The sequence below is a fragment of the Astatotilapia calliptera genome, chromosome 9, assembly GCF_900246225.1.
Source record: "Astatotilapia calliptera chromosome 9, fAstCal1.2, whole genome shotgun sequence".
NCBI classification, from domain to species: domain Eukaryota; kingdom Metazoa; phylum Chordata; class Actinopteri; order Cichliformes; family Cichlidae; genus Astatotilapia; species Astatotilapia calliptera.
In genome coordinates, this window is record NC_039310.1 from 24290256 (window position 1) to 24318148 (window position 27893).

A 27893-nucleotide genomic window follows, 5' to 3' on the forward strand; every position below is an offset into this window, starting at 1 on the left:
GACGAAATAGCCCCTGGGATTCCTGGGGCACACGGAGCCCTCCACCATGATAAGTTAATAATTCGCAGAGGGACAAAATGAGTGTTTTCAATCAAATTAGTTCAAATTCTTCTTACTCCCATGTGCTTTAATGCCAAATGTGTTGTGCCTTCAGAGATGCTCTTCTGCATATCTTGTTTGTAACAAGTGGTTAATTGAGTTACTGTTCAATTCATATGAGCTTAAAGTAGTCTGCTCATTCTCCTCTGACCATCAACAAGGCATTTCTACCCAGAAAACTTTCACTCAATAGATATTTTATCTTTTTAGACCTTTCTCTGCAAACCCCAGAGATGGTTGTGTGGGAAAAATACCAGTAGATCAGCAGTTTCTGAAACACTCAAATAAAAAACCATGCCACTTTCACTCACTTTTCCTCCTGATGCTCAGTTTGAACTTCAGCTTGATCATATCTACATGATTAAATGCTTGACTTGTGATTGGATGATTAGATATTTGTCTTAATTAAGTGTAGTGTATCTACACATGAGTCTAGATACACTACAAAGTCACACTACATACCACTGTATGTACGATACATTGCCTGAAGGAGCCAACAGGTTACCTGGCTGCCTGGATCTCTCTGGAGCACCATTCACTCTCAAGGTATTTGTGACTGATAATACAAATGGTCTTCCGGCTTCCGTAAATGGCATCCGTGATGTTATCTATGATGGGCTTCCCTGAGAAGAGAAAATGTTACACTCAGTGGCTGTCCTCAGTAGGTCATGTAAGTACTGTGGTGACACCCTCCGGAGTACATATGAAAGTATCTTGAGGTATTGTTAGGTCTGCACTCGCTGACTCAGAGACTTATCCCCATGAACAAAGCAAGACACTTAGAGCTCAGACCATTCAACTTGCAAGGGAAGCCGGTCGGATCAGGATCTTGGAACTGAAAGCTCCTCCCCTGATCCCAGCCAACTCCTAAAAACCAGCGTCCCCTCGCAGCCTTTTATTCAGTGACACACAACCATTGTAAAACCCATATGGTACGTCATAAAAGCTAAGGCACTGTGTGTGTGTGCGTGTGTGCATGTGTGTCTCTGTATATGTGACTTCCTGCTGGTCATAAAAGGGTCATCTTCCCTGTACATGGCTTAACTCCTTTAACAGTCCACCATATACAAGCACAGGTGAGCCCATAAATGGCAGGAAGTAAACATTCCTTACTAAATAAGCGAACCAGTACCTTACATGCAATTGTCTGCAGTTAAACACCATAGCTAATAGCATCCCCCACCATCCTAGATGTAGGGGAGGGAAAGAAAAATATCTGAACATGCAGTTCAAAACAACGTTTGCAATTTCAAGCACAACAATGACAACTTTTATCAAAAGTACTCCAACAGGTATCTGCTGTTAGGTAGTCTCACTACCTATCTATCTATCCATACATTTTTTAGTTCACAGAGGCCTATTAGTTAAAGTGAATTTGAATGTATGTATTTGAAATGTGGGAGACGTTGAAGAATCCACACATGCATAGGAAGAACAGGTAATGTAAAGATCTTTTGCATTTGATGTTTTGTTGAGCTGTATGTCCAGATTTTGCTCTTTTGCACCCTCTGGTGGTGAACTATGGAGGGTAGCGTTGTTTGCAGTTTGGGTCTCCACCCAGCCACTCTTTTGCTAGCACACATGGTGTCTGCATGCTGCAGCTTATGGTTAGCTCCACACATGGAGAAAGTAATGTTCAAAGTTAGAAAAAGAGAAGAAATAAGTGAGAAAAAAGATGCAGAATAAGATAATAAGGCTACAAAGGACTATTTAGTCCCTCCTGGATGTCAGCTAACAAGGTTTGTGTACTTTAAATGTTTTATTTTCTGTTATTAAGGACTTTTGATTGATTGGCACCAAGTACAAGAGTGCATTTTGATGTGATGTTTTTTGTTTTATTGTTTTCGTCCACGACCTGTTCTCATGGGTTGTCAAGACCAGAATAAACCCTTTTTTGTAACTCTACATCCTACGTCAATGTTTGAGGGTGCTACAGGAAACCTCCAATGAGACAGGCCCGAGCTAGCGGGTTCAAACCCAGAGCTTTTATACTGTCTGGCATCACTGCTGTAAAGCCACTGACCTTTAATTAATGGTAAATTTTATAATAGCAATTTTTAAAATGTAAATTAAACTGTATGCAACTTAAATAAGGAAGATCTGCTGTCATGCTTCTGCCTGCTGTCCTGGGTGTTGGGTTGCCAGTCTGTTTATTGCATCACTACAACTTTCCCACACTGCCACTCTCAATACTGATATCCTTATTGTGCAACCTGATCTTCTTGCTTGCATTCTTTGAACCAGTCAACCACCGCTCTGTGTGGTTTAAACCTATGCTCAACACCAGTCTTCCTTTCAGACTCTGTTCCGTGCAACCCACCTCCTCCCTATCTCGACCTTGCCCAAATCTCTCAGAGGAAAAACACCAGTACCTAGACTCCAGGGGGCCCTGCCCTGAATCCTGTCACTAATGGGATTCTGTTCTTCCATGACAGGTCACTGATGTTTAATCACCAAATACACTGATTAATTTTACTCTATCAATGAATCATGTTCATTACTTTCAAATGATCTCCCCTAATTGAACTGACACCGATAAACCTTTGATTGAGGCCATGCAAAGCTACTGTAGTAGTGTTAACAAATTAAAATGTAGTTACTAGGGTGTCTGAATGTGAAAAACAGAAAATAAAAGAAAGAAAATGTTAACTTTGTTGGACAAGTAGGTTGAGGATCACCAAAACTAATGTTCTAGATTTAATTGCTCTATATATAGTTTTTTTTAATCTGGAATGAAGTGATGGGCAAAAACAGGCTAACTGAGAGACATTTTCAAGTCAAAAAATCACCATTTAACTTTGAATTCAAGCCTGCAGTCTTACCTGGTTCAAAGTCTCGATGGTGTAGGCACAGTCTCCAGCCCTGTTCTCCTTCCAGTTTTGGTAAGAGCTTGTCAATGACCCAAGGCTCATCGTGGGTGTTGTAGGAGATAAAGGCGTCGTACTGATGAAGAGTTTTCTTGTTTTTGTGCTTTTTGTCAAAGAACCAAGCTATGAACAGGTAATAGGCATAGACGAGCTGCAATCTCATAAAATGGTAAGTGAAGGACACCACTATCAAGCATAGGATTGCACATGTGGTGCAGAGAAAACAAATAAAGCCCATGTCAACTGAGCAGAAGCGGGTGTCCAAGTCCAACAGCTTCTTACTTTTGAATTCTTGTGGATAGTTGCACGTAAAGTTATATGCATCATAAACTTGAGTTTTGCTGTCATTTATTGCCCACGAGAGAAACCAGCTGTTATCACAGTTGCAGGTGAATCCATTGCCCTGAAGGTCCAGATAAGTCAGAGCTGGTAGGGATTTTATATCTTCTTTGCGGATAACTGGATATAAATTCTGTCTTGCCTGTAGAAACTCCAGCTTTGTGAGGTTGGCATCTTTAAGGAACTCTAGAGAGTAAAGAGCTGTCCTGGATATATAAAGGCTTTTAAGGTTTGGAATTGGGAAAAACAGATCTGAAGGGAGTTCTTTAAGTTCATTTGAAGAAAGTTCAAGTAATTGCAGCTGTGGCGTGTAAACAAAGGTGTCTTTGTCCAGAGACGCAATACGGATATTCCTGGCTTTGAAACTCAAAAGACTGGTCAAACCTTGCAAAAAGTTCCCAGGCAGATAACTATGCAACCTGTGGTGTTGTGAAAAAACAAGCAGTTCCTCTAGATGGGACAGCTGAGAAAATGGAGGATCCGGCAAATTTCTACTTTCATTGTAATTGATGTGATTTTCACTCAAATCAAGTCTTCTTAAATTGATCAGAGGATTGAAAATACCTTTTTGTAGTTTATCTTGTTTAATAGAGTTCCGTTGTAGATAAAGGCAGGTAAGATTTGTCAGTCCTACAAAACTCTTATGATCAACAATTTCTATTTGATTTTCGTGTAATGACAAGTTCAGGAGGGAATGTAAGCCTTTAAATTCATCCTTTTTGATAGCAGTGAGTTTGTTTATATTTAAATACAGGTATCTAAGTTCAGGCAAATGTTCTTTGAAAGCACTGTTCAATTTAGTTATTTGGTTTGTCTGTAATTTTAGAGTTTGTAATCCTTTTAAATCCTTGAAAAGACATGGTTTCAGAGCTGTGATTGAATTCTGATAAAGATAAAGCTTTCTGAGCTTTGTCTGATTGGTGAAATCATGGCAGTCCAGTGTGCTGATGTTATTGGTGCTGAGATCCAGCTCTGAAAGAGTTGGTAGATTCCTTGTTGCAGTTGGAACCAGTGGAAGCCTGTTTTTACTCAGCGTTAAAATCCTTAAGTTTTTAAGGGATCTGAAAGCATCATCATGGATGTATTTTATTTTGTTGTCTGTCAAAACTAACTCAGTTACATTAATACACAACTTAAACAAGTATGCATTAACAAAGCTGAGCTTATTGCTTCGAAGCTGCAGAGTCCTCATTGTTGGGATGGTGCAGGAAATGTTGATCAGTGTGGTCAGGTTATGTGTCATTGCATTCATTCTCAGAATAGTTAATGATGAGTTCACTGACTCTAACAACCTTTCCATGTCCCCAAGACCCAAATGAAGCTCACTAATGTCAAGAGTAGTAACACGACTAAGAAATGTCTTGTTTTGCACGTCCCATATCATCTGTTTCTTTTTGGCTGGGCTCCCAATTTTAAACCAGGTGAGATTTGGAAAAACATCGGCAGTGATCCTGAAGACTGCGAGGGGATTTTTCGACAAATCAAGGTACTGAAGTTCTAATGATTTGTTTGTCAGTTCAAATGACTGAAAAGTGGTTAAATCATTGTTGCTTATTACCAGCTCCCGTAGATGTGGCAGATGTTGCAATATCAATTGAACTTTTGTAATGTGTTGCAGGTTGTTATGAGAAATGTCCAGAAGTTGTAAACTCGTCATGGACTTAAAAGATGTGGATGCCATTTGTTTAATGCGATTTTGATTAATTCTTAGCTCAATGAGGCAACTCAAGCCATCAAAAACATTTTCTCCCAGTGTAACAAGTTTGTTATTATTTAGATTTAATGTCTCAAGAGAACTTAGACTGGCAAACGCACCGCTTTCTATCTGTAAAATGTTGTTGCTATTAAGGTCTAACTTAGTCAAATTTAGTAGATCTTTGAAGTCTGATGCATGTATTGTTGAAATTCTATTAGAAGTTAAATCGAGGCCTGTCACAGTTGAGGGAATATCTTCAGGAACAGCTCTGAGTTTACTCCTGATACATATGGCCGTACTGTAGCTGATTCTGCAAGTCTTCAAAGAAAATCCTTCAACAGGAACAAGGAAACTGATGATGCTCAGCGTCAAGAAAATAATGTCTGGTTTGCAACATTTTGTTCCTCTTTCTAAATTGCTTTGTTCCTCATCCATTCCAAGATCCATTTTAAAATAACAAGCAGGAAAGCTTAATCCAACCAACCAGAAATGTAATGTACAGTCGTACAGTAAGCTTAAATATCACAGGTAATCCTGAGAATTAAAAAAAAAATCATACAAATGAATAGTAAACAACACAACAAAATGGAAATACCTCAAAAATCTGATTTTCATGTCTTAGAGAATGTCACTTCTTATTACTTTATGTATGTATACTCAGTATAATTTAGATCAAACTAAAACTAAAGCAACAGGAATAATCTTCATTGTAAATACTGTATTCTTATACTTACGACATCACATTGGTGTAAACAGTCCTTCTGTTCTAAAGGAAATGCTTTCTGTGTCTCGAGACACTTTTCATCTGCATGTCGTATGTGCCCTCTGTCTCTTTTTTGACCAATTGGAAGGAAGTGAAAGGACCTGTGAGAACTGTGACAATCATTGATTCTCCATTCTGAAGGGTCTGGAGGCGGTATAAGAGTTCCAGTGTAATGAGGTAATATGGCTGGCTGTGTTGGTGTACAGAGAAAAAAAAATACAAACTGTGTCATGGAAAGACTTTTGGACCAAAAACTTAACTGTAGTGCTGGGATGCTGGGACTTGGGCGTCCATGTCTGGAGACTAACACTTTTACTTTCCCTTGCAGCTTTTAGAAAGACTGAAACAAAAAACAAAAGGCCACATTGAAAGCATATTACCTTTCATTTAAACCTAAATGTAATACAGTCAGAAAGAATAAAAATACAAAGCAGTATTAGTAACTAAATAATGGCATTTCAGATTTTGTGGGAATTTTAGGTGTATTTTTGTATAGATTACTCTAATATGGTAAGGTGAAAAGAAGACATTTAATTAACTTAGTGAGGCTGAAAAAAGACTTGTTTAGCAAAATAAGTTTTGACAGTGAGGCTACAGAAAAGTGGCTACAGCAAAATAATCCAATAAAGTTAATCCAATAAATCCAAAACAAAAGAAAGAACCAAAGTCTCCAGGGTGAGAGGCATGAGGGGAGATGGAAGAATGATGAAAAATAGCAGGAAAGCAAACAGGTTTGAGAAGGCCACGCAGTTACTTAACAAAACAATGTACCACACATTCATTTGGTCATAGTGTGTTATCCGTCTATCCAGAGCTGTCCCGACGAGGAATGGCCAGACTCTTGCTCCTGTCATGATCTTGTAGTGAATTATGCGAGTTTTGATTGTGGAAAAAAATATAAGTTATGAAGGCCACTCTTATTTTCACTGTCATATTGTGCTGCCAATGACATCGCAGTATTTTGAGGAACTTAATCCCCCATCCTCAGTCCAGGGTATGGTGCCTACTTAGCACTGTCAGACAGTGGTGTTTTGTATATTTTCACTCTATGAATTCATTGCAGTTGCTGCTGTTGCAGGTCTTTTACCTCTAATTTAACAGTGATATAAAATTATTTCATTAAAAGAAAATTAATATTCTGCCATAAAACAGGTGTCAGATTCCAAAAATAATTCTTTCCATTGACAGTAGATATATTTCAGTGGTTATTCATAACCACCATCCACCGCTAATGTTTTAATTTGCTTTTAATGTGTTGTTGTGTTCTACGGGGACTACACTGTTACAATTCTATGCTAAAACACTGTACATGTATCAGTTAGCTGCTTGTCAAGCAGCTAACTGATACAGCTTGAAATAAAATATTAAATGCACTTTTGCTCCACCCAGCTTTGGCCCAGAGAAGACAGTGGTGTTTCTGGATCACATATGGCTTATTCTTTCCATGATAGGGCTTTAATCTGGATTTGTGGATGGCATAGTGAGCTGTGTTCACAGACAATAATTTCTGGAAGTGTGCCTGAGCCAATGTAGTTATTTCCATGAAAGAATCAATGCCGGTTTTAATGCTAACTGGGTGTCCAAAGATCGTAGGCATCCTATACTCATTTTAAGTCTTTCCCCTTGCATACGGGATTTCTCCATATGTTTGTATGTTATTATTTGCTATATATTTGTATATGATGATATATTCACAAACTTGCATGTCGAGGAGCATTATTCTGAATATTTTAGAAGCATTTGCTTGAAAATTGGTGAACTCCTTTACATTACAATGCACTAACTGTAAAACAAGAATGACTACATGGTATGTTTTCACCTGTTCTCCATGTGTATGTGCCTCCAAGAGATAATTTAAAAAATGTGCAGTAGCACTGAAAACTGACTGGTCATGGTGGAGAAGATGATCTTGAATGGGAGTGCTTTGAATCATTGTTGTGATCTGGCACTGTATAAATAAAAATGAAGTGAAGTGAATTGACATACAACAGTTTGGCTGCTTCAAAATGGTTATATAATAGTATAACAATATACTGTGTTTTATTATAGGTCACATGTTACATGTGTATTAATATGAGGGTGTATTGTGTGTCTAAAATATGATAAGCCATGAGTTTTTCAAAACTAAACTGAAGGACATTAGTGCTTTAGTGTGTGCATTTTTTTCATGAACATATATTCCCCTTTTCACTTCCTCATCCTCATTGTGTGAATCTGTAGATCCTTAGCTGAATGATATTCTGCTATCACCTTACAACAGAACAGAAACTCACAGTAAAGCATCAAAAGATAAACTATGAACAATACTGCTTTGAAGATAAAACTCTTTTAATGAACTTCATCCCAGATATTTAGAGGCTGTTTCACAAGACTAAGATACTAAACTTACTCAGGTCAGATCTTCTCAAATTAATAGGAGGCACTGGCACTTACTGGGTCCAAATGATAGAAATATGTCACTACTCAAACTTAAACCTACACGTTGTGACTTGACTCTGTCATGTGTGTAAGTGTATATGAATGTATAGGTGAATACTACCCAAGCTCAGGTAGTTGTTTTCCCTAGATGGATACTGAAGGGCATCATCAAGTAAGTAAGTAATTAAGTATTTTAATTAATTAAAGTAATTAGAATTTTAATCCGATAATGTTGTTACATGAATTTCAATCTCGTGCTTTCAGTTTTCAGTAGTCTGACTATTTCATTTTTCTAGGTAAACACATGGGAGTGTGAACAATACAAATGAGACAGAACTAAGAGGGGAAACTGAAAAAGGGGAAATTTCCTTGTGGTGACATTAATTTGTCTCATTTTTCCACCAACTTCTGCAGTTTTTCTCTTTCATTTGTCGGGCTTCCAGTAAGTCAGCCAGTAAGTCGCTTTTAATCCACATCAGTTACACTTTTCACCAGCAGATGTCTCTGTTGCGTTACGAAATCTTGACTCTCATCTCACTGGTTGTCTTCAGTGAATGTGCAAACGTCAGCCTACAGTAGGAGGTGAGGCAGCAGTGAATCAGATCATCCAGCACTTCTTTATAGCTGGAATGAGCGTGCACAGCACTTGTAAAGGGTTGGAAAGTTATGTAGGTAGATATCTGGCACTAATACAATGTAATTACTAAATTAATAATTAGATTTAATAATTTCATTTGTGACTCCAGTAACAACACCAAAGAATGAATTCCTCCAGTTTCCAGCAAAATCCGGAGTAGGACATTAAATTTTTACTGCACAAGCTTGTCACAGTCAGCTGATCTGTATTAAGGTTAAAATAAAACTAAACTAAAAGATAAACTAAAGAAAGGATATAAAGCAATCAGCTCACCCTAAAGGTAGAAATAAAAGAATACCTCATGACAGATTTTACCTACTTATATGTAAACTCTTTCTGGAAAATTCTCCTTTTTCAGTTTTAAGCACTTCTTGCATTTTAGTTCTTCTTCTTTCTCCTGTAGGGGTCGCCAAAGAGGATCATCTATCTCCATCACACCCCATTTCAACCTATACCTAGCATCCTCTTCCATCACACCAACATCTCTTTATGAGCCACATGCTTGACTGAAATTTTATGCCTGATGGCCTTTCTGATGGAATTAAGGGCTGGGACCGGAGTACACTGGCTTCTACATAGATGCCAGTAACAGAACTAACTGTGCTTTTCTACCAGAAAAGTTTTGGTTTTATAGATCTATTCATGTTTTACAGTTTTACATGGTTTTATTTGAAGATGGTTTTCACTTACTTGTTTTTCCAGGTTGTGTGCTTGACTTTCCTCTTTATTTAAGGAAACACACAGAAGAGTTCACACTGAGGTTCTGTGCTCTTGGAAATGCCCTCTGATGAAACCACCAGTTACATTGCAATTCGATGAAGGCATAAATGTGGCTACATGAGAACTTGGACAAATAAAACCAGTCATGGAAACCACTAAGAATAACTGATCCCAACACTATTTGAGGTGGTATCTATGCTTATTCAGGACTGGATTAGAGTGTTAGAGCAGGCTTTCATGTTCGATTTGTCTTAAGCTTGTCTTGCATTGCACATAAACTTTTGCCCATATATTTTGTATGTCAATATATTTATTAATTGTTTTTTAAACTTATGAATAAACTTACTTACTAAGAAATCTAATTCAGTTACACATTAGCAAGGATGTAGGCTGTGTTGCTCCTGGTTCTGCATTGGTGGAGTTGTCCCTAAACAAATCCACTACTGTAATTTGTCTGGAGCAGAAATGTCTCAGAACTTGGAAAAAGATCATGCTTGAAGTGTTTCCAGCCTCACCTGCACTCTCTTTAAGATTATCTGAAATTGTCCAGGAACAAGTTTTAAGAACACTGCAAAGAAACAGCTGCAAGAGTCAAAATAAAGACTATAAATCAATTTGTATAATGTTAATTTAAATGTTCCAGTTTAACCCACATACAACCTATATTTACTTATTTAAAAAAGTGTAGGTCTTGTACTCTTCCAGTCAAGCAAATATGGTGTAAATGTAAAACAAGTGTGTGCTCAACATCTACATGGAGGATTTCAAGGCAGAGAGAAAGATAAATGGTTTGAGGGGGCAGTGAAACGATCTTTGGAGTGGAGGTGGAGCGGTTGGCTGAGGATTCATTAAGTTTCCTCACACAGCAGCTGGAGCAGAAAGTGTGTAGGTACCCCATGCTGACTCTCCCTCTCTCTGTATGTAACACAATGTCTCTCTATCGAAGACACGTTCTTATTAAATATCTTCTGAGAATATCTCCTCCCTCAATCATATCTGCATGACTATCGCTCCGGTGGGAAATACACTGACGTGCGCGCGGAGCCACCCACAGAGCGCGTGCACGGATTAATCATATCTGGAAAAGAGAGAGAGAGAGAGATGCTGCCGGCTTTAAGTCCGGTGTGACTTATCTATCCTACACTGCTGCTGTCGGTAACGGAGCGGCTGCGCACACACCTACATACACTCCTCTCTCTCGCTCTCTTTACAATACCACACACACACACACACACACACCGGAGCGCAGGAGCGGACTAGCGCACTGGGAAGAAGGGAGAGAAGAGAAACAGAGAGAGGCGACACAAGTCAGACCGGCTCGAGCAGGGGAATGTGCCGGATTCCGCTGCGCACACACCCGGGCTGTCCCGCACTGAGGGCTCCACTGCGTTAACGGGAGACGACACAGGGCTGATACTGAGGCAGCGGGACCAGGACCAGAGAGGGACAAAGTAAAAAATAAAAAAAAGTAGTCACCTGGCTGCGGAGGAAATTAGAGAGGGAGGGGAGTGGAGGAGGGCGGGAGGTGTACCCGCCTCACAGAGCCTTGTTCTGGGGGTAACGCCACTGCTTGCGCGCAACGGAGAGTAAGCGCAAAGTTTCCTCGATGGCGCTGGTGATGGAGCCAGTGAGCAAATGGAGCACAAGCCAGGTGGTGGACTGGATGAAAGGTGGGCAGCAGAAACACACGCACAGACACGCACACACACACATAAATACAACGATACAGACACGCGCACGTATTATGCACACGATTCATTTTTAAATTACACAGCTGGAACGCGTTCGCACACGGACCCGCACACACAAATACTGTCTCTGATCACGACTGGACATTCAGGCAAGGGAGATAAGAGGCTGACAAGTTGATTTGTTGTGTGGGAGGTGTGTGTGTGTGTGCCGATGCATCAGCCAGGCACCTGATGATCAGTGGGCAATGATGTAATGTGTGAGAGAGTGACAGCAGGAGAAACAAACTTCCTTGCTTAGAGCAGGGGCGGGTGTAGAAACTTTTGAAAGGGGGAAAGGGGGCAGATCGACTGCTTACCTCCTCAGGCTGCTTCAGGCGAAATCGGGAATACATCAGAATTCATCCTGCTTAGTTTCAAATGGCACACCTGTTAGTTCAACTAATCAACATCTTGTGAGAATCTACTAGCCGTGAAGGTCACAGCTGCAGGCATGTGTAAGGTGTGAGGGTAGACAGGGATAGATGCCAAACTGTGAAACATGGCAAGAATATACTGACTGCTCGCTAGGTGTCGCTCTCCTGTGGTTCATTGATCTGAATGATTCGGAGGTTAGTTAGCCCATAATAGAAGGTGGCAGGCAGATGGCTCAACCAATCTGCCTTTTGTAAACACTTCCCAAGAATTAAGTCACAGAGTGTTTTGCAAACAGACTGTATATAGTGGATGGATGTAGCTCTGGTGCCATCACCCTGTGATAAGGGAGGCCCCACTCTGAAGCTTCAAGCTTTGCCATCTGGGTGTTTGAAGAGTGATGGGTGAATCTGTCTGAGAAACACAGGCAAACCGCTCCAATGGTAGCAACTTGTTAACTTGTCCCACCCTACTATATTACTATATCCTCCTTTTTGCATCTAATGGGGTCAACAATTTCCAAAATGAATACCAAACTAGCTTTTGAGATTACGAATTCATCAGAAAGTGTTTTCTGAGGAACTGAGGGGTGTTTCTGCTTTGATTCATGGATAATATAAAATACAGCTTAAGCCACTGTAACATCAACCACTGGAACAAAAGACATCAGTACTGGAAGATTCCCTCTCTTCGCTGTAAAATAAAGAGATACAGGAAATCATTTGCACCTACAACCATCAGGCTTTTCAGTTCTCATGCTAATAACAGATAAGCCAAGGCTCTTTGGCAAATATCTCACTTTTCAGAACTGTTATATTTATCCATCTCTTATATACAGTCTGTGCTCTCCGCATATGGCTCATAGGACTGGTTGAAGTTATCCAGTGGATGTAACTTGTGGCAGTCATCTTGTTCAACCAATCACCTGTATTTAAAAAAAAATGTGATTCCTAAAGACTTTCCGGGGACAATTCCCAAAATGCTCCTATGTAACAAACAATCTATTTCACTAACTCATTTGCAGCTTATTCTGAAGTCACTGCTTGACTCAGTGTCACTATTTACTCAGATGTGATATGGAGTCTTCCTACTAATGGGGACACTTAGAAATAGCGCTATCTCCGTTTGGTTATCTAAGTTACGCAAAGGATTTTGTTGCCACTGTGTTCTGTGGAGGAAAGTTTGCATATCGGCACATATCAGGTAGCAAATATGCATATACAGTAGATCTGTGTTTGACACACTAGATAGTTCTAGCTCTAGCTCTTGTCTCAGAGACATATTTTTAACCAACTTTGCAGCATTTCAGCAGCATCACGTCCCTCTGTGTCATTGTTTTGTGCATCTCTGTGTGTGCTCACATTTTGGCCCAGGCAGGAGGTGCGAGCTCGATATCACGTCACCACCCGCAGGGTTACTGCTGACTCTGGTTGCAGATGATGTACCAAAAATCACAAAGGAACAGTGCGTGCTTTTAGGATATTTTGGCTTCACTTTGTTTGGTGTGAACAAGCAGTAAAATGCTGTCTATCTCACTATTGAACATAGCTATAATGCTAATGCAAACATTTCACAGGCTCTTATTTTGACAGTAGCTCCTTAATAAATAAGTTTTGTTTCTTTTTGTTGAATCAAGAAGCGTTGCACCTTGGGTTAAACAAATCTGCATCTTTGGCTGCTAATTATGACCCACGCAGAGCTTTTGCAATGCACCACATGCACACTAATCACATACATCACTGTTTCTTGCAGACTGGTTGTAACTTTAAAGATGTAATTCCTGTCGACTTTAGAGCTATTAAAATGAGATCGGTGAACACAGAGCAACAGAACAGCATCTTTAAGAAAAAAAAGACACAAGTTAAACACAAGCGCAAAACTTTAAGCCTGAGTGTTTATCCAAAAATGTAATTACGTTTTGTTTATAAGAGTGCTGGTGATACCTTGGAGTGATCAGACTAGAGATTATCGTCATGCATAATTCAGTAGCCGGGCTGATTAGGTCTGTACCCAGGGGCCTGTGTGAGCATTGTAAAACTCTCTTGCACACAAAAAGAAATGGCTACTGTGCATTTCCCAGATCCCACACAGTGTGACGGCTTATTTTGGCTGCAGCTCGTTGCAGACATTGTGACGTATTCCAAATTCTGTTTTGATGTATGATCATTTAATCGCTTCTAAACATGAAGGGTAAACAAGTTACAGCTTTGGTGTTTCTAAAGTTACTGTCCCTTTAGGCTCAGGTTGTCTGCACCAATAATAATTTGTTCAACTTTTCATTTAATTCTCATGAAATAACTCGTTTAGGTTCTGAATGCATGAATAATACTGGCCCAGCTTCCCCAAAACCACATGCCAGGAGGAGACCACGCTAAAGACCAGTCCATTAATCACTTTAATATGTGAATAACTAATTTAATTTGAATTAATGGCCAACTTTGGTGCAATAGGGACAAGTGCTTTGTAGAAACTGATCACTTTGGCTAAAATACAAAAAAATATATGAAGGTCATACAGGACTTTTTAAATTGGTCCATCCAATTTGTTAAGTCATTGATAAATTAAAGTGGGTTATAATTCTTAACTTTAGTGTTAATCAACTCTTCTATCATATGGTAGCTGTCAATGTTTTAACGCTAAACACGGCTCACAGCCGAGCTTTGCGGTGATTTATGGGGCTCTAAAACAGAAGTGAGGGTTTTATCATTAAACTCTCACTCCACCCAAAATCTCTGTTTTAGAGCGAGGCAATAAAGGAGCTTGTAAAACGTCTGCAGTTTGCACCTCTGACATGTTCAGCATGGTTTCACAGCAGTTACAGTGGACTGCAATGGTGATGGTTCACTAACCCCGCACCTTACAGAGCAGAAATGAGGTCTGGAGCAGAACACAAATGACTCGCTGATGGTCGAGAAGAAGAATTGTCTTAACCCTTCTCACCCTCGAGACCCCTGTACCCCAAACCAGCTGTAACTGTAATTAAATTGGAACTATTGTGCTTTTCTTTTTTCTGTCACAATGGTGGATGCTCATATTAAACATGGTCACAATTTCATTTATGTTCAACAGCCCAGACTGTTTGAACCTTCCACTGAGAAGGGGCAGCAAATCAGAAGGAAGTAGCTTTAAATGGATGTGGAAAGACTTGTTTCAGAAAGTGGGGGCTACGCCAAGGCCTAGTGTTAGGTTTATAAGGATTATGAGGATTGTAAGGGTATCATCAATGTGTCTGACTCAGTCTTGGTAGGCTGCTGTTCACACGCTAATTTACATTTTTGATTAGGAAAAATTATAAATGTTAAAACGAAAGTAGTAAAAAAAAAACTATCAGTACTTTTAAAGGAGAAGAAGATTTGTGAACTCTGCTTCAGCTTAGGCAGAGTGCACGAGCAGCAGAGTAACAAGCAGCAGCTCAGGTGAATGATGTTTTTTGCACACGTGCAACATGGCTCTTGTGGTTTATTTCCACACATAGTAAGAAGAAGTAAGAAATACCATCTGTTACTTGTAACTTTCTATATAAGTGATGAGTTTATATGTAAATATAGGCAAAATTTTTAACCTGCAGTTATAGTTGTTTTGTCAGATGACATCATGGTTATGGAATGAAGCTATTTAATATTTAATGCACTTAATTTGATGACAGAAACTTTTGGCAAATATTCCCTGTTGATTGCTACGGAAGCTCTATATAGGGAACGTACTATATTTCCATAAAGATACAATCCTATATAGAAGTATAATAAAAAAAAAATGCTTCCGTTTGAGATGATGAAACAAGTTAGTTTTAGGGACTCACTTCCTTTTCTGTCTTACATATTTTTTGTACATATTGTTCTACATGTTAAGCTGTTCTAGCAGTGAAGGTCTTTTCAAAATTTGAAGTCGTGACCTTAGATTAGCATCAAAAATGCCAACATCAATCTTCCAAACAGGCCATTATAAAAAACTCAAACATGAGAATCCTTAAGTACCTACTGAATGACCTTTAAATTTGACCTATTGACCGTTTCCAGCTTCTTCAAGCCTTTTTTCCCCTGCTTTAATGCCAAGATGCATCATCGCTCCCTGTTTTCTCAAACTCAGATCACAAAACACAGCCCGCCTTTCAAATGCACTTTGAGAAATGACTAATGATAACTAATATTAGTAATAATTGTTATTCATCATGTCTGTTTGATGCACAAAAAGCAGGTCAGGGAGACCATTGACTCATGTGGCAATAAAATGCTTATTGAAATGGCAGCAAAAATGTATTTACATGATGCACTGTGTCAGTTCTTGGAGGCACGTTGTTGGATGGGTTATTGGTTGGTCATGTGCATATGGCATGTTTTTATATGTGCGTCTGAGTGTGTGTGTGTGTGTGAGCGTGTGGGAGGATGGTAACTTGTTCGTCTCAGACCGTCTGTGCACAACAGCTGACAGACGAGCACACCCGTTCTGAACAGAAGGCTCCACCCGAGTCCTCGGACATTTGCAGCAACACACACACACATGCCATGCCTTAGTGTGGTATTCAGTTCATGCCGGGTCTCTCGGGTGTGTCTGTGGCGACAGAGGGAAACATGATAGCGTGCTTCTGTGTGTGTGTATGTGTGTGTGTGTACAGTAACATGTACAGATCACATATGCCAAAGGGGCCAAAAGGTCTGGGTATTGTTGACTTGGCAACAGTGCAGCATTGGCACGACAGATACTAAAACAATATGGGAGTGGTGCACTTCAACAGTAACGTGAGCACTTTCGCCACATTGATGGGAATGCTGGGAATCTTTGCCCACGTCGTGTTATGTTATCATCTGGTCACACACTGAGATGGGGAGAATTTCACCTCATTTCCCTTGCATGAATTTGGTCGCTAGACTTGGAAATCAGCAGTGAAATTGGCGTGACAGCATGCGAGCACATCTGATGACACCACTTGGCATGAGAGAAAGCTGCCAGAGTGATAGTCACAGCCTTTAGGATCAGTGGATTTTGGGTCTGTGGGCTTGATATGTCTCGGCTTAAGGTGAGGCTCACGAGTACTGAGCTTACATCAGAAAAAATAAATCCAGAGTGAATATGCGGCTCTCGGGGAAATCATTTCAACTGTTTTGTTCTCTCAGAGGCTGAAAAGTTCAAGCAAGCTTCTGAAATTTGCAACGGCACGAATCAGCTCTGGTTCAGGGCATGTACTGAAGCAGCGGTAATGCTCAGTGACATTCACTGCATCAATTAATGTTTTGCTAAATGATTTCTTAACTCAATCAAGCACAATATTAACATAACAAATTAGAAAAATAAAATCAAAATGTGACATTTAAAAAGCCCCCTTTTTTAAATAGCTACTAATTTATGCAAACACTTTGGTACAATTGCATTACAATAGTTTTAAATCGAATAACTGGCAGATGGAGATAGAGGCTTGTAATAGTGCTCTACATGGACCGTTAACGGAGACTTCACTGCCCTGTGTTATATAGTTTCAGCCTTTCCATTATGGATAAAAATAAATAAATAAAAACAAATAGAATGAAAAAATAGAAACAGGTTTCATATTTAAAAAAACTTTTGCTAGTTGTCTTTTAAAAAGGATTTGCTGGAGACAAAAAAGGCAGCCAGGGAGAACCAGTGGAGTTAATGCTAGCTTTAATAGCTACAGTAGGTAGATACACAGCAGCTGGTGAAAGCAGTGGTTTCCAGCTATAAATGAGTCACTCTCTTCTGTCTACCGCTGCCTAAAATCAAAGATTTACTTTTTCTTTTTATGAAGGAGGAGTCTTCATAAAACTTTGGGCAATGAAGGAATATGCCTTCTAAAGGCCATCACAGACCAATCGTGATACAAAAAAGCAACACAAAATTCAGAAATGTTCACATAGTGATTTGTATTTTAACGTATGTAGACACCGAAAGTGTTACATTTGTGTGGAAAATCCTCAAAAAATGGACTGCGAAATAAAATGGAGTTGACAACAAATGATGATGAGCTGGTCCTGATGTTTCTAAATAAGAAGAAGTGCTAAAACAAAAAAGGGATTTATGACAGTTTTAGCTGTGTGGTGGGAGCTCTGTCTACTTTTTATCATTGTAAAGATGTACTAGTTAGTATATGTAGTGTGAACAGTATGTCTAATGTGAACTAGCATGGCTAGAATGAGCAGAGATAATGTTATTGTGGCCACATGGGAGTGAGCTGTTAATAAAGCCATGATGATTTGAAACTTGCAGAGAGAAAGCTTATTAAAGCACATTTGATGGCAAAATTGACGAACTTGTGAAGTGGCTTCATAAATGTAAAAAAAAATCCTGTTTAATTTTGAAATTGTTCACCTTGTTCTACTTCCTCCATTTTTCTTCCTACCAGTCTTCTGTCAAACTGTGCCCCCCATCCACTAATTACTCACCTAACATACAGCCATGCTTATGTTTGTTACCTTTCCTATTTTCTCAGCCCATCAGTCAGGCCAGAGTTTTGACTGATCCGTGAGTTTCGAACTGTTTTTGGACCTCTTGGCTTCCTCTTTATTATTATGTTTGCTAAATGGACCTCCAACCTGTCTGTGATGCCAGCAGTAAAAGTAAGATACAACTGTCCTTCTTTGTATGCCAAATCCATCCATCCATTCTCTTGCCAAATCTGTTGTTTTGAATTTGCTGTTGATGCATTTGTGCCCAAACTATATTAAAATATTTGAGTTTTCTGGTTGAAACTTTTTTATTAATAAAATGGAAACTGAAAGTCAGAGGCTTCTGGGTGTACTGCCATGCAGCTTGACACAGATTGGTGTTCTGTTTATTGATTATTACATTTCTAAAGATAGACTAATTTCTTTGCCTTTGCATTGCCTAGAGCAAAGTTCCATTCTCCTTGCTTCACGTGGATTCTTCCACTGACTTTTCATGCATGAGTTTTGTTTTGTTTTTCTTCTTTTTTCTTGGATGGGGGAGTTATTTTTATCTTGCCTAATTACTGACTGATGTGATGGGGAGGACTTGGAGTAGATGTAATATTCAAACAGCGTTCAACAAGAAGCAAAACTGTATTTACAGGAAGAATTTCTTTAGTTTATTTCCCCATTGCAAAATCTTCCCAGATGACACTGGGATTCAAATGGGCAACTTTCCGATAATAAACTCACTTTTAACTGCTGTTTCTCTTTTTCTTTTTTTTTCTTCTTAACATCCTGAATTTACAAATCCCGGGAACAGAGCGAGCATTCGTCTGGCTTTTATTGTTACCGAAGCTTTAGAGCCCTTGGAACAGATGACACATAACCCGACTGGGAGGGCCGGCTCTTTTATAGGACTCTTGAACATCCCAGAAGTCAGTGCAAAATCTAGCTTTATTACTCGCGTGTGCGTATGACAGAGAGAAAGAGGGTGTTTGTGGGAGTTTGGCTCGCCTGTTGTTGTGAAAAGTGTGCCTCTGTGGGAGTCAAGTGTGTGAGTCAGCTATGAATCACACGTTTTGTACCAGTTAAACCAAGCACACACATGATCTTGCTCCTTCTCACACATGGACATGTATGCAGTACATACAGGGATGGGAGTGCATGACTGTTCAGAAAGAAACCGTTATACAACAAACCTACACAGAGACTTGCACCTAGCCTGTGACTCAATTAAAAAAAAAAAAAAAGTTGGCCGAGTACATTTCAGGATTTTTACTAAATATACTGTAGATCAGTGATTCACCACACGGGCACTTAATGGTACTTCTGCACTTCCAAGTGGAGCGCCTAATTACTGTGGTGTAATTCAGCTAATTCGAAAAATGCCAAAATTAGACTTTAAATAAAAAATAAATAAATACACATATAGAGCCACCCGACACATCAGCAGAAAATTTGTTAAGTGAATAATAGCAGCAGACCAACAATAATGAAACCTAAATATAAAGGTTGAGGTGTGGTTAGGAGAAAAAAAGTCTATAACAGCATAGACTGTACTTAAAAGATAGACGCAGCCACCATGATTTCACCTGCTGCTTTGTGAACTCTGTCCTGGGCGCCACCACCTTGTTGTAGCAACTTATCAATCGCATGTACTGTGACGTCCAGTGTTGGTCAAGTTACTTGAAAAAAGTATTCAGTAACTAAATACTGATTACTTCCCAAAAAAAGTAATCCCGTTACTTTACTGATGACTTATTTTCAAAAATAATTAGTTACTTAGTTACTTTATTTATCCCCTAAATAGGTAATAAAGCAATAGATCTTTCAGCCCAATTCTACTTTTTCTGCATAATCCATCATACAAAATGTAATCAAATGAAAAAGTCTCTTTTTAAAACTTGTTTTATTAGTTTTGATCTTTTAACTTTATGCATCAAGCAAACATTAAATTATATGCAACATTCTCTTTTTTTTGGGTCACATTTTTGAATTTATTTTAGACTTTATTCAGTCCGCACAGGGCCAGAGTTTACATACAAACTGAAATATATATATCTACATATCTCTACACATCATTGCACAAGCACTTAACAACAACAACAACAATAATGTACTTCAGTAATATACCTCATAACTCATAATTGTTCACTGTCAGTCTGCACACTGCTGATTTGCACCACCTTTTTAAAAAAAATTTTCAATATATTTTGTATTGATTTTATAATTGAACAGTATACAACAATCACCTTCAAGAGAACACAATAGAAGGTGGACAGCAAGTCAACAAGGTGGTAATACAGCATACATAAATGTTAAAACTGAGTACATTTCACTTAAGTTTATTCTTCAAGCTAATGACTGGTTGCCAAATCTTATAAAACACTCTCTCGGTTAGACAAGGTAAACTCAATTTTCTCCAGGTGGAGTACATTTCCAAATTCTCTCAACCACATTTCAAAGGTAGGAGGTTTATCAGACTACCAGCAGAGAAGTATCAGCTTTCTAGCCACAAGTGTAGTCATTGACACAACCTGCGTCTCTGTCTTGTCCCTTACCCATCCTGGTTCAGACACCCCGAGCGATGCTGCAAAGGGGATACATGGGACCTCCCTGCCAATGGCTTTGGTCAGAAAATCAAACCGATGATTCCAAAAAAGCTGTAGTTTTTGGCATTGAAAGAAAAGGTGAGATAAAGTTCTTCGATCACTTGAACACTTAACACAGAGGGCTGAAACGTTCTTATATATTTTTTTCACTTTAGTGGGAGAAAAATGCAACCTATACACAACCTTGAATTGGATCAGATTATGTCTAGCATTTATAGAGCTAGAATATATATTCTTAATGCACTCTTGCCAAACATCATCAGTAACATCCACCCCCAGTTCTTCCTGCCACTGCTCCCTAAAAGTATCAGATGAAGGACTGTATATATCTAGTAAGGCCCTGTAAAAGTACAAAATTCTAATCCAATTGATAAAAGAATCACCAAATCCAAATTTGGATAATACAGTAAACAAATACGGCCACTCGACCTGATCAAAAGCTTGTTCAGCATCCAAAGCTATTACCACAGAATCATCTGAACACCTAGCAGGACTATATATGAGCTTAAATAAGCTACGCAAACTAAAATAAATGTAGTGGTTAGGGATAAACCCTATTTGATCTGGATGTATAAGTTTAGCAATATGATCTTTGAGGCGGTTTGATAAAACTTTTGTTAATATCTTGGTCTCAACAGAAAGGAGAGATATAGGCCGATAGGACGAGACAGACACAGGATCGCGATCTTTTTTAAGAATCAATGAGATTACACCACGATGCAATGAACTTGGCAAAGAGACAGACAATTTTGAATAGTTAAACATACGCAAAATTAGAGGGGCTAGCAATGAGGTGTAAGCTTTATAAAACTCTGCTCCGAAACCATCTGGCCCAGGGGCCTTATTATTTGACATCTGTTGAATAGCTGTCTTAATCTCATCTAATGTGAAGTCCGCCTCCAAATCTGCAACTGCCTCATCATCTAATTTTGGGAGATTACACTTTTCCAGAAAGTCCTCAATTAATGACTGACTCACAGAACTTTTATAGCTATAAAGATTACGATAAAAATCTCCAAAACAATCATTTATTTGTTGAGGGTTTCTAGTGGTCCACCCATGTTTGTTATTGATTGATAGTATAGTTTGTGATGCTTGTGTTTTTCTAAGTAATCTTGCAAGTAGCCTATGAGGCTTATCACCCAATTCAAACAATGTTTGCTTACACTTAGTGATTTGAAGGCAAACTTGTTTGCTAAGCAGAGAATTATACTCACACTTCAATTTAGTAATTTTGCCCAGTAATTCTATTGTGGGAGAGGATTGATAAGTTTGTTCTAGTTGCTGTATATTTGACTCCAGATCCTTCAAAGCCATTTCCTGGGATTTACGTTTAGCTGCAGAGAACGAAATAATGTGGCCTTGAATTACCGCCTGTCATGGTCCTGGGTCGTGTGACCCAGTGTGTTATGCTTAACCTATTTTGATGTTTATTGTTTGCTTAGGTTCTTTAAGGTAGTCCAGTCCTTTTTGTAATTATGTTACCCTTGCATTACGTCTCCCTTGCCCTTCGTGTGTTTATGTCTGTGTGTCTTGTACTGTCAAGTTCATGCTGTCAGTTATGTCACCTCCCCCTGTACTACGTCTCCCCGGTTCATGTCTCATGTTTCCTGTTTTACTTTGAAGGCCTGCATTCACTGTCTGTGTATTCAGCTCACTCCTCCTGTCCTGTCGTTAAGTTCATGTGTGTCAGCTGCGTTCCCATGTGTGGCCACTTCCCCTGATCATCCCTCATGTGTATTTAGTCTCTGTGTTTCTTACAGTCTGTGTCGCGTCGTCTGTGTTCCCACCCTCCGTGTTTCCATGCCTGGTCTGTTGTCTTCCAAGCCATAGCCTCACCATAGTTTGTTCCCAGTTTAGGTTTTTGTTTAGCCACGCCATCCCTGCTGTATTTGCACACCTTGTTTTCAGCCATAATCGAATTTCCCAGAGGAACCCACCCGAGGGATTAATAAAGTTCTATCTAATCTAATAATAAAGGCTCGCCTTCTGTTAAAGCTCACTCCCGTCTGTTCACTTGTGTACGCACCTGGGTCCATTACACGCATTCTCCACTCGGTCCGTCACAGCGGACCGTGACACCGCCTTCATACTCTCCCAGAGAATTGCATCATTAACATCACCTTTATCATTATCATTAACATAATCCAAAATGTGCTTCTCCAATTTCTTATGAAAGGTCTCATCTTTAAGCAGAGTTGGATCGAAGCGCCAGTTTCTTCTGTGTAAATTGGCTAAATCTGCTAAGTCCAGTGGGTTTCCTTTCTCCATCCCCTCCGCAACTCCAAGGATCCTGATATTCTGTCATCTTGACTGCAACTCGAGGTCATCCAATTTTTTGTGATGTAAATCGTATCCTTTCTGGAGCGAGTCACAGAGCGCCTCTAAAACGGCAATCCTCTCGTCATGCCCGTTTATAGCTTTCTCAATATCATGTATCCTCCCAGTTACAGTGGAAAGAGTGGTCTCCATAGCGTTCATCATGGTTGAAATAGCAGTTAATTTGCTATCAACCGAAGTCTCCAATCTAGAAATTGCACTCATTATGTTGGCTGACGTCAGGTTAGCTACTTGGGAAGTCACGGGGCTATTTGCACTTGGCTCCTCAGCTAGCGCGCGCTCGTTAGCCACACTCGCTGACTCACCTTGATCTTCTCCGATTTTTCACGGGCTTTTGAAGCTTTAGGTTTCATTGTTATAAAGTATATACAAACGTCAGGACTCAACAGAAAGGTTTCAAAAAACAGATGGATATGAATAAAAAAATATAGGTTGGTTCGGAGCTCTTTCAAAAAACGTCTTACGCCATTGCTTCCTAACCACGCCCCCATATGCAACATTCTCTGACTGGAAGAAATTTGTTTAACATTTAAACCTACTTTCTGCACATTCCAGCACATAAAATAAAATGATTTTCTGTGTTTACACTCACTCTTTCAAATAGATGCAAGTAAAACACAGCAGAAAATAAATAAAATCAAAGACTCAGCAGTCCCGTTGCCCTATTTTCACCTGTATAGCAGGAGTGGGGCAGGTGGAGGTTTGCCCTGGTGCAGGTGTGCCACAGCGGTCAGTGGAAGGATACGGCAGTTTTTCTGTGAATTTCCCATTCCGTCGTAGCGCACTCGGTGCTTGCTCGGACGTTTAGGGGTTTTTTTGCTGTAAAAAGAAGTTTTCTTCCCACGCAGCGATCAGCGGACGCTAATGTTTTTGTCACTTTTTACGGAATCAAACTCAAAGTAAGATCAGCACTTCCACGCTTTAAACACTGCACGGTCATACTCTCTCCGCACTCGATATATTATCCATTTTTGATCTGCACACAGGTGTTGCCACAAACGTCGCACTCGCTTATGTCATTGTCATGAGACACTCTCACAAAAAAACCCACGGTTTTAGTAACGCAGCAACACAGCGTGCTTATGAGAAAGTAACAGTAATCTAATTACCTTTTTTGAAATAGTAATCCCTTACTTTACTTATTACTCAAAAAAGTAATCGGATTATAGAAACGTGTTACTTGTAACTCATTACTTGTAACTCATTACTTGTAACGCGTTACTGCCCATCTCTGGTGACGTCACCCACGGATTATGGACTTCGCATTTTGAAGCTTTGATCTTATTATTTTGGGTCTATGTTATTTTTTTGGAGCCATGCTTGGATAAGACAGTGTGAAGTTATCAGCTAGCTTGGTTACCAAGCTGCATCTATAAACTGTGTGGGTGAAATAAATAAAGACAAACACATCTGTTAATTAGACCCGAAGGAACAAACCAGTAAGATACTAGAAATACCAAAATTTAAGACAACTAGACTGAAGCTTAACCTTTGTAGATGGTCTTTCGAGCTATAATATTAGTCAGATAATCAGTGAAAACTAGTCTGAGGCTGTGGGGATCAACTCCCTTTTGGAGCCAACCCGACCAGGTTGATGGAGGAAGTGCAGTTTGTGGCACTTCTGCTTTGGCTTGATGTTTCAATCAGGAAGTAGCGGCTCCCTAAATTATTCTGTGTTTAATTATCCACTTTACTCTATGTGGTCCTCTGCAGAGCCTTCGAAGTAAAGATTGAGACCATAAACATAAGCAAAGTGCTTACTGAGGTCATAGGTCGAGAGTCATTATCTCATAAACACTTCTTTTTTTTACCCGGAGGCGTAATTAAAAAAAACTTGCCTGCTGAATGCACTGGCTCCCCTGTTTTTTAAAAGTGCCAGAAGCATATTGGGCTACACCTACTGTATTAAAATTAAACACATCACATTATCATTGCAAATAAAGCATTAAAAAAAGATATTTGAATTGAGTAATTATACAATTCCCAATGATTAGAAAATCAGCCGGGTTGTGCTCATCCAGTTCTTTATTGATTCCCTCATTGAGTCCTGTCTTTCTTCTTTCTGCTTTGGCTTTCAAATCCTCCCGTCCCACTCCTTTGTGCATGCAGAACTGCAGCGAGTTTGACACAATTTTAGTTGCAAATACTTTTCCATCATTTTATTTGTCAATTGATCTCCTCCACTCTGATTCACCCATACTATTACAGCTCAGCCAAAGACTGTATATAAAAATCTAGATAGCTTCTGGATCTGAAAGTTTTTGTCTCCATCTCTAGTTTAAAAAGTTAGGAAATACAACACCATCTTCATGTTCCACCTTAGTGTCCAGAAGGAGGGTAAAGCATGCTTTATCCACAACGTTGCCTTATGTACATTTATTTCACTTTCACTGGACACGATTGTGAAGGACCGAGCAGTGAAGGAAACTTAGGCACAGGTTAAAGTCCAAAAAAATTATTTTTTATTTAACCCAAAAAACATAATTGGTTAAATCATGCAAAAATAATCAAAATCTTGGGCCAATAAAAGAGGTCAAAATAACAAAACTCTACTCAAATTTGACAACACTACTAATAACTCAAACAAACTGACCTAACTTAATGAGACAAAGGGGAAACTTAAATAGTGGCTGATCAGCTCACAAAAACAGGAGAAGGGGTAAAACACACAAAACCTAACTAAAGCAAACATAATGAACTCCAATTCCCCCCCATGGTCCCGAGTTATGGCGTGAACCAATTTGTAGCCTTCCTTTAAACCTCGCTCCGCCCCTTTTCCACCTCTTGGCTCCTTAATCAAGGGACTGGAACAGCTGCAACTAAGGTAACTCAGAAAACAAAAGATTAATCATACATAACAGTGTAAACTAAAATGCGCGCACTTATTTTAGAATGCAGTGTTATGTGGATATGTGAATTAACTCTAAACCAAAACCAGTTATTTATTGTCCTGTAAATTAATTCCTATATTTAAAGAAAGACAAATGTGAATGCAATGTTACTTTTAAGCCTCTACACTAACATGGTGGGTATTACCACTGTGTGGCTGTAAGTGCAGCCATCACAACGATGAAAAACATCTTTGTTACCATAAATATAACTGTAGTTCATTTAGTAGCCTACTGCTCATGTACATATTAAGTCTAGCAGACCAAACTAAAGTGTTTACCCTCTTCTTCCCTTCAGCTGACATGTTTGTGGGGGTATATTTGACTGTTGCAGAATGAATTCCATACAGCAGTCATTATGCTGTGTATATTAACTGTGCAGATCTGCTTCACTTTCTCTCGTACTGCGTGGGCGTGTGTGCTCGTTGATGCCACTTACAATTTGACTCATCAGTATTCGGGGCATTCACGCTCTCCCTCACTGCCAGTGATAAGCGATGCTGATTATCAGTGAACTTTTGCCACACAGTGCATCGCTCCCCTTCTGTTTTGCCTCTCGCTGCCTCTCTCAGCAATAGTAACACTTTGCCTGTGAGAGCCAACATTGTTTTAATCAGCTTCACATCTATTAAGAATCAGCTGCTATTAACACTCATTAAAACCTAAGTGGTGGAGGCAGGGCTTAGATGTCTTACTTGAGTAAAAATAGCAAAGCCACAATGTAAAAGTGCACCGCCTGGTAATATAGTGCATGTTTTTAAAAAGGGTTTCCTTTACTGGAGGTAAAGGAACTAACTCAAGCTCCGAATCAGTGCTGCAATGGTTGCTTTCATAGCCAACTTATCATCCTCTGAGAGTAGGCAGGACGCAAACGCAGAATCAGAATGAAGTTTGTTGATTTATTTACAGTCTCTATGAACAGTTTTCAAGTAAACGCTCCGATAGACTCCACTCCGTCCTTAAGGTCAATACCGAAACAGACTTCTTTGTCCTCCCATTTGCGATTCCTCTCGAGGAAAACAGGGCAGGCTCCTGGACAGAAGAGAGGGAGGTAAGAGGCGCACACACATATAACAGATGAACAGACTTACTGAACAGAGGTGAGTATCTACCGTGACTCATTTATGCTCTGAAAGAATGACTGAAGGGAACAGACTAATAATCAGATGAGGACGCAGGTAAGATGATTGTTGCAGGTGCACCAAGCCGAAGGGTGGAGACCAAGACAATCCCGCCTCTGAACAGGTAGAGCGAGGTTACCACCCACACCCACACACAAGACAGATAGAGAGAGGGAGGGAGGGGAGAGAGAGTGAAGTGAAGTGAAAGAAATTTGCCGGAGAGCCCAGAGGAGTGGAGGACTATGACACAACAAGTACTGTATTCTATTTCATTTATTATTCATTTTAATAAAAGACTCACAAATGGAGTTGCTCAAAGGAGCTTGATATTGTAAAGAAAAGACACTCTTTGTGAGCCAGAACTTGGCAACAGTGGGAAGGAAAAACTCTGTTTTGACAGGAATGTAAGTAAGGTTTCAATTTTAATACTGTAGTTACTGATATAGAGTGTATAGTGTAATATACTATACTATTATATATATATATATATATATGGATAGCGTAGTGGTTAGACTACACGCCTTTGGAACAGAGGATCGCAAGTTCGATTCCTGCCTGGGGCATCTGTATCCAGTAAGGGTCCTAAGGCTAGACCCCCAATGCTAAGAGGATGTGGAGGGTGAAGGTAACGGTGGTCCCCGTGGGGCGTGCTGGGTGTTGTTATATAGCTGTTCCCAGGATATATATATATATATAAAAAAAAAACACCCAGCACGCCCCTGCGGGCGGTTTATCCTTCAAGCTCGGGTCCTCTACCAGAGGCCTGGGAGCTTGAGGGTCCTGCGCAGTATCTTAGCTGTTCCCAGGACTGCGCTCTTCTGGACAGAGATCTCCGATGTTATTCCCGGGATCTGCTGGAGCCACTCGCCTAGCTTGGGAGTCACAGCACCTAGTGCTCCGATTACCACGGGGAC

At 39.7% G+C, this 27893-nt stretch overlaps 2 protein-coding genes across 5 annotated transcripts in view; one reads left to right on the forward strand and one right to left on the reverse strand.

Moving 5' to 3' along the window:
- The window catches only part of LOC113028818 (toll-like receptor 13), a 28294-nt gene extending 22554 nt beyond the window's left edge, over positions 1-5740 (reverse strand). The window contains exons 1-2 of the mRNA XM_026179268.1: positions 5736-5740; positions 2922-4093 (exon numbers count right to left, since the gene is read on the reverse strand). Coding sequence (XP_026035053.1) covers positions 2922-4093; positions 5736-5740 — 1177 coding nt within the window. The remainder of the gene's footprint in view (positions 1-2921; positions 4094-5735) is intronic.
- Positions 5741-10607: 4867 nt separating this feature from the next.
- Positions 10608-27893, forward strand: part of cnksr2a (connector enhancer of kinase suppressor of Ras 2a) — a 94445-nt gene continuing 77159 nt past the window's right edge. For 3 of the 4 annotated variants that reach the window (XM_026180125.1, XM_026180127.1, XM_026180124.1), the window contains exon 1: positions 10608-11209. In XM_026180125.1, coding sequence (XP_026035910.1) covers positions 11146-11209 — 64 coding nt within the window. In that variant the 5' untranslated portion in view covers positions 10608-11145. Of the gene's footprint in view, positions 11210-17102; positions 18208-27893 lie in introns of those variants that run through there. The other variant, XM_026180126.1, reaches the window with a different exon arrangement.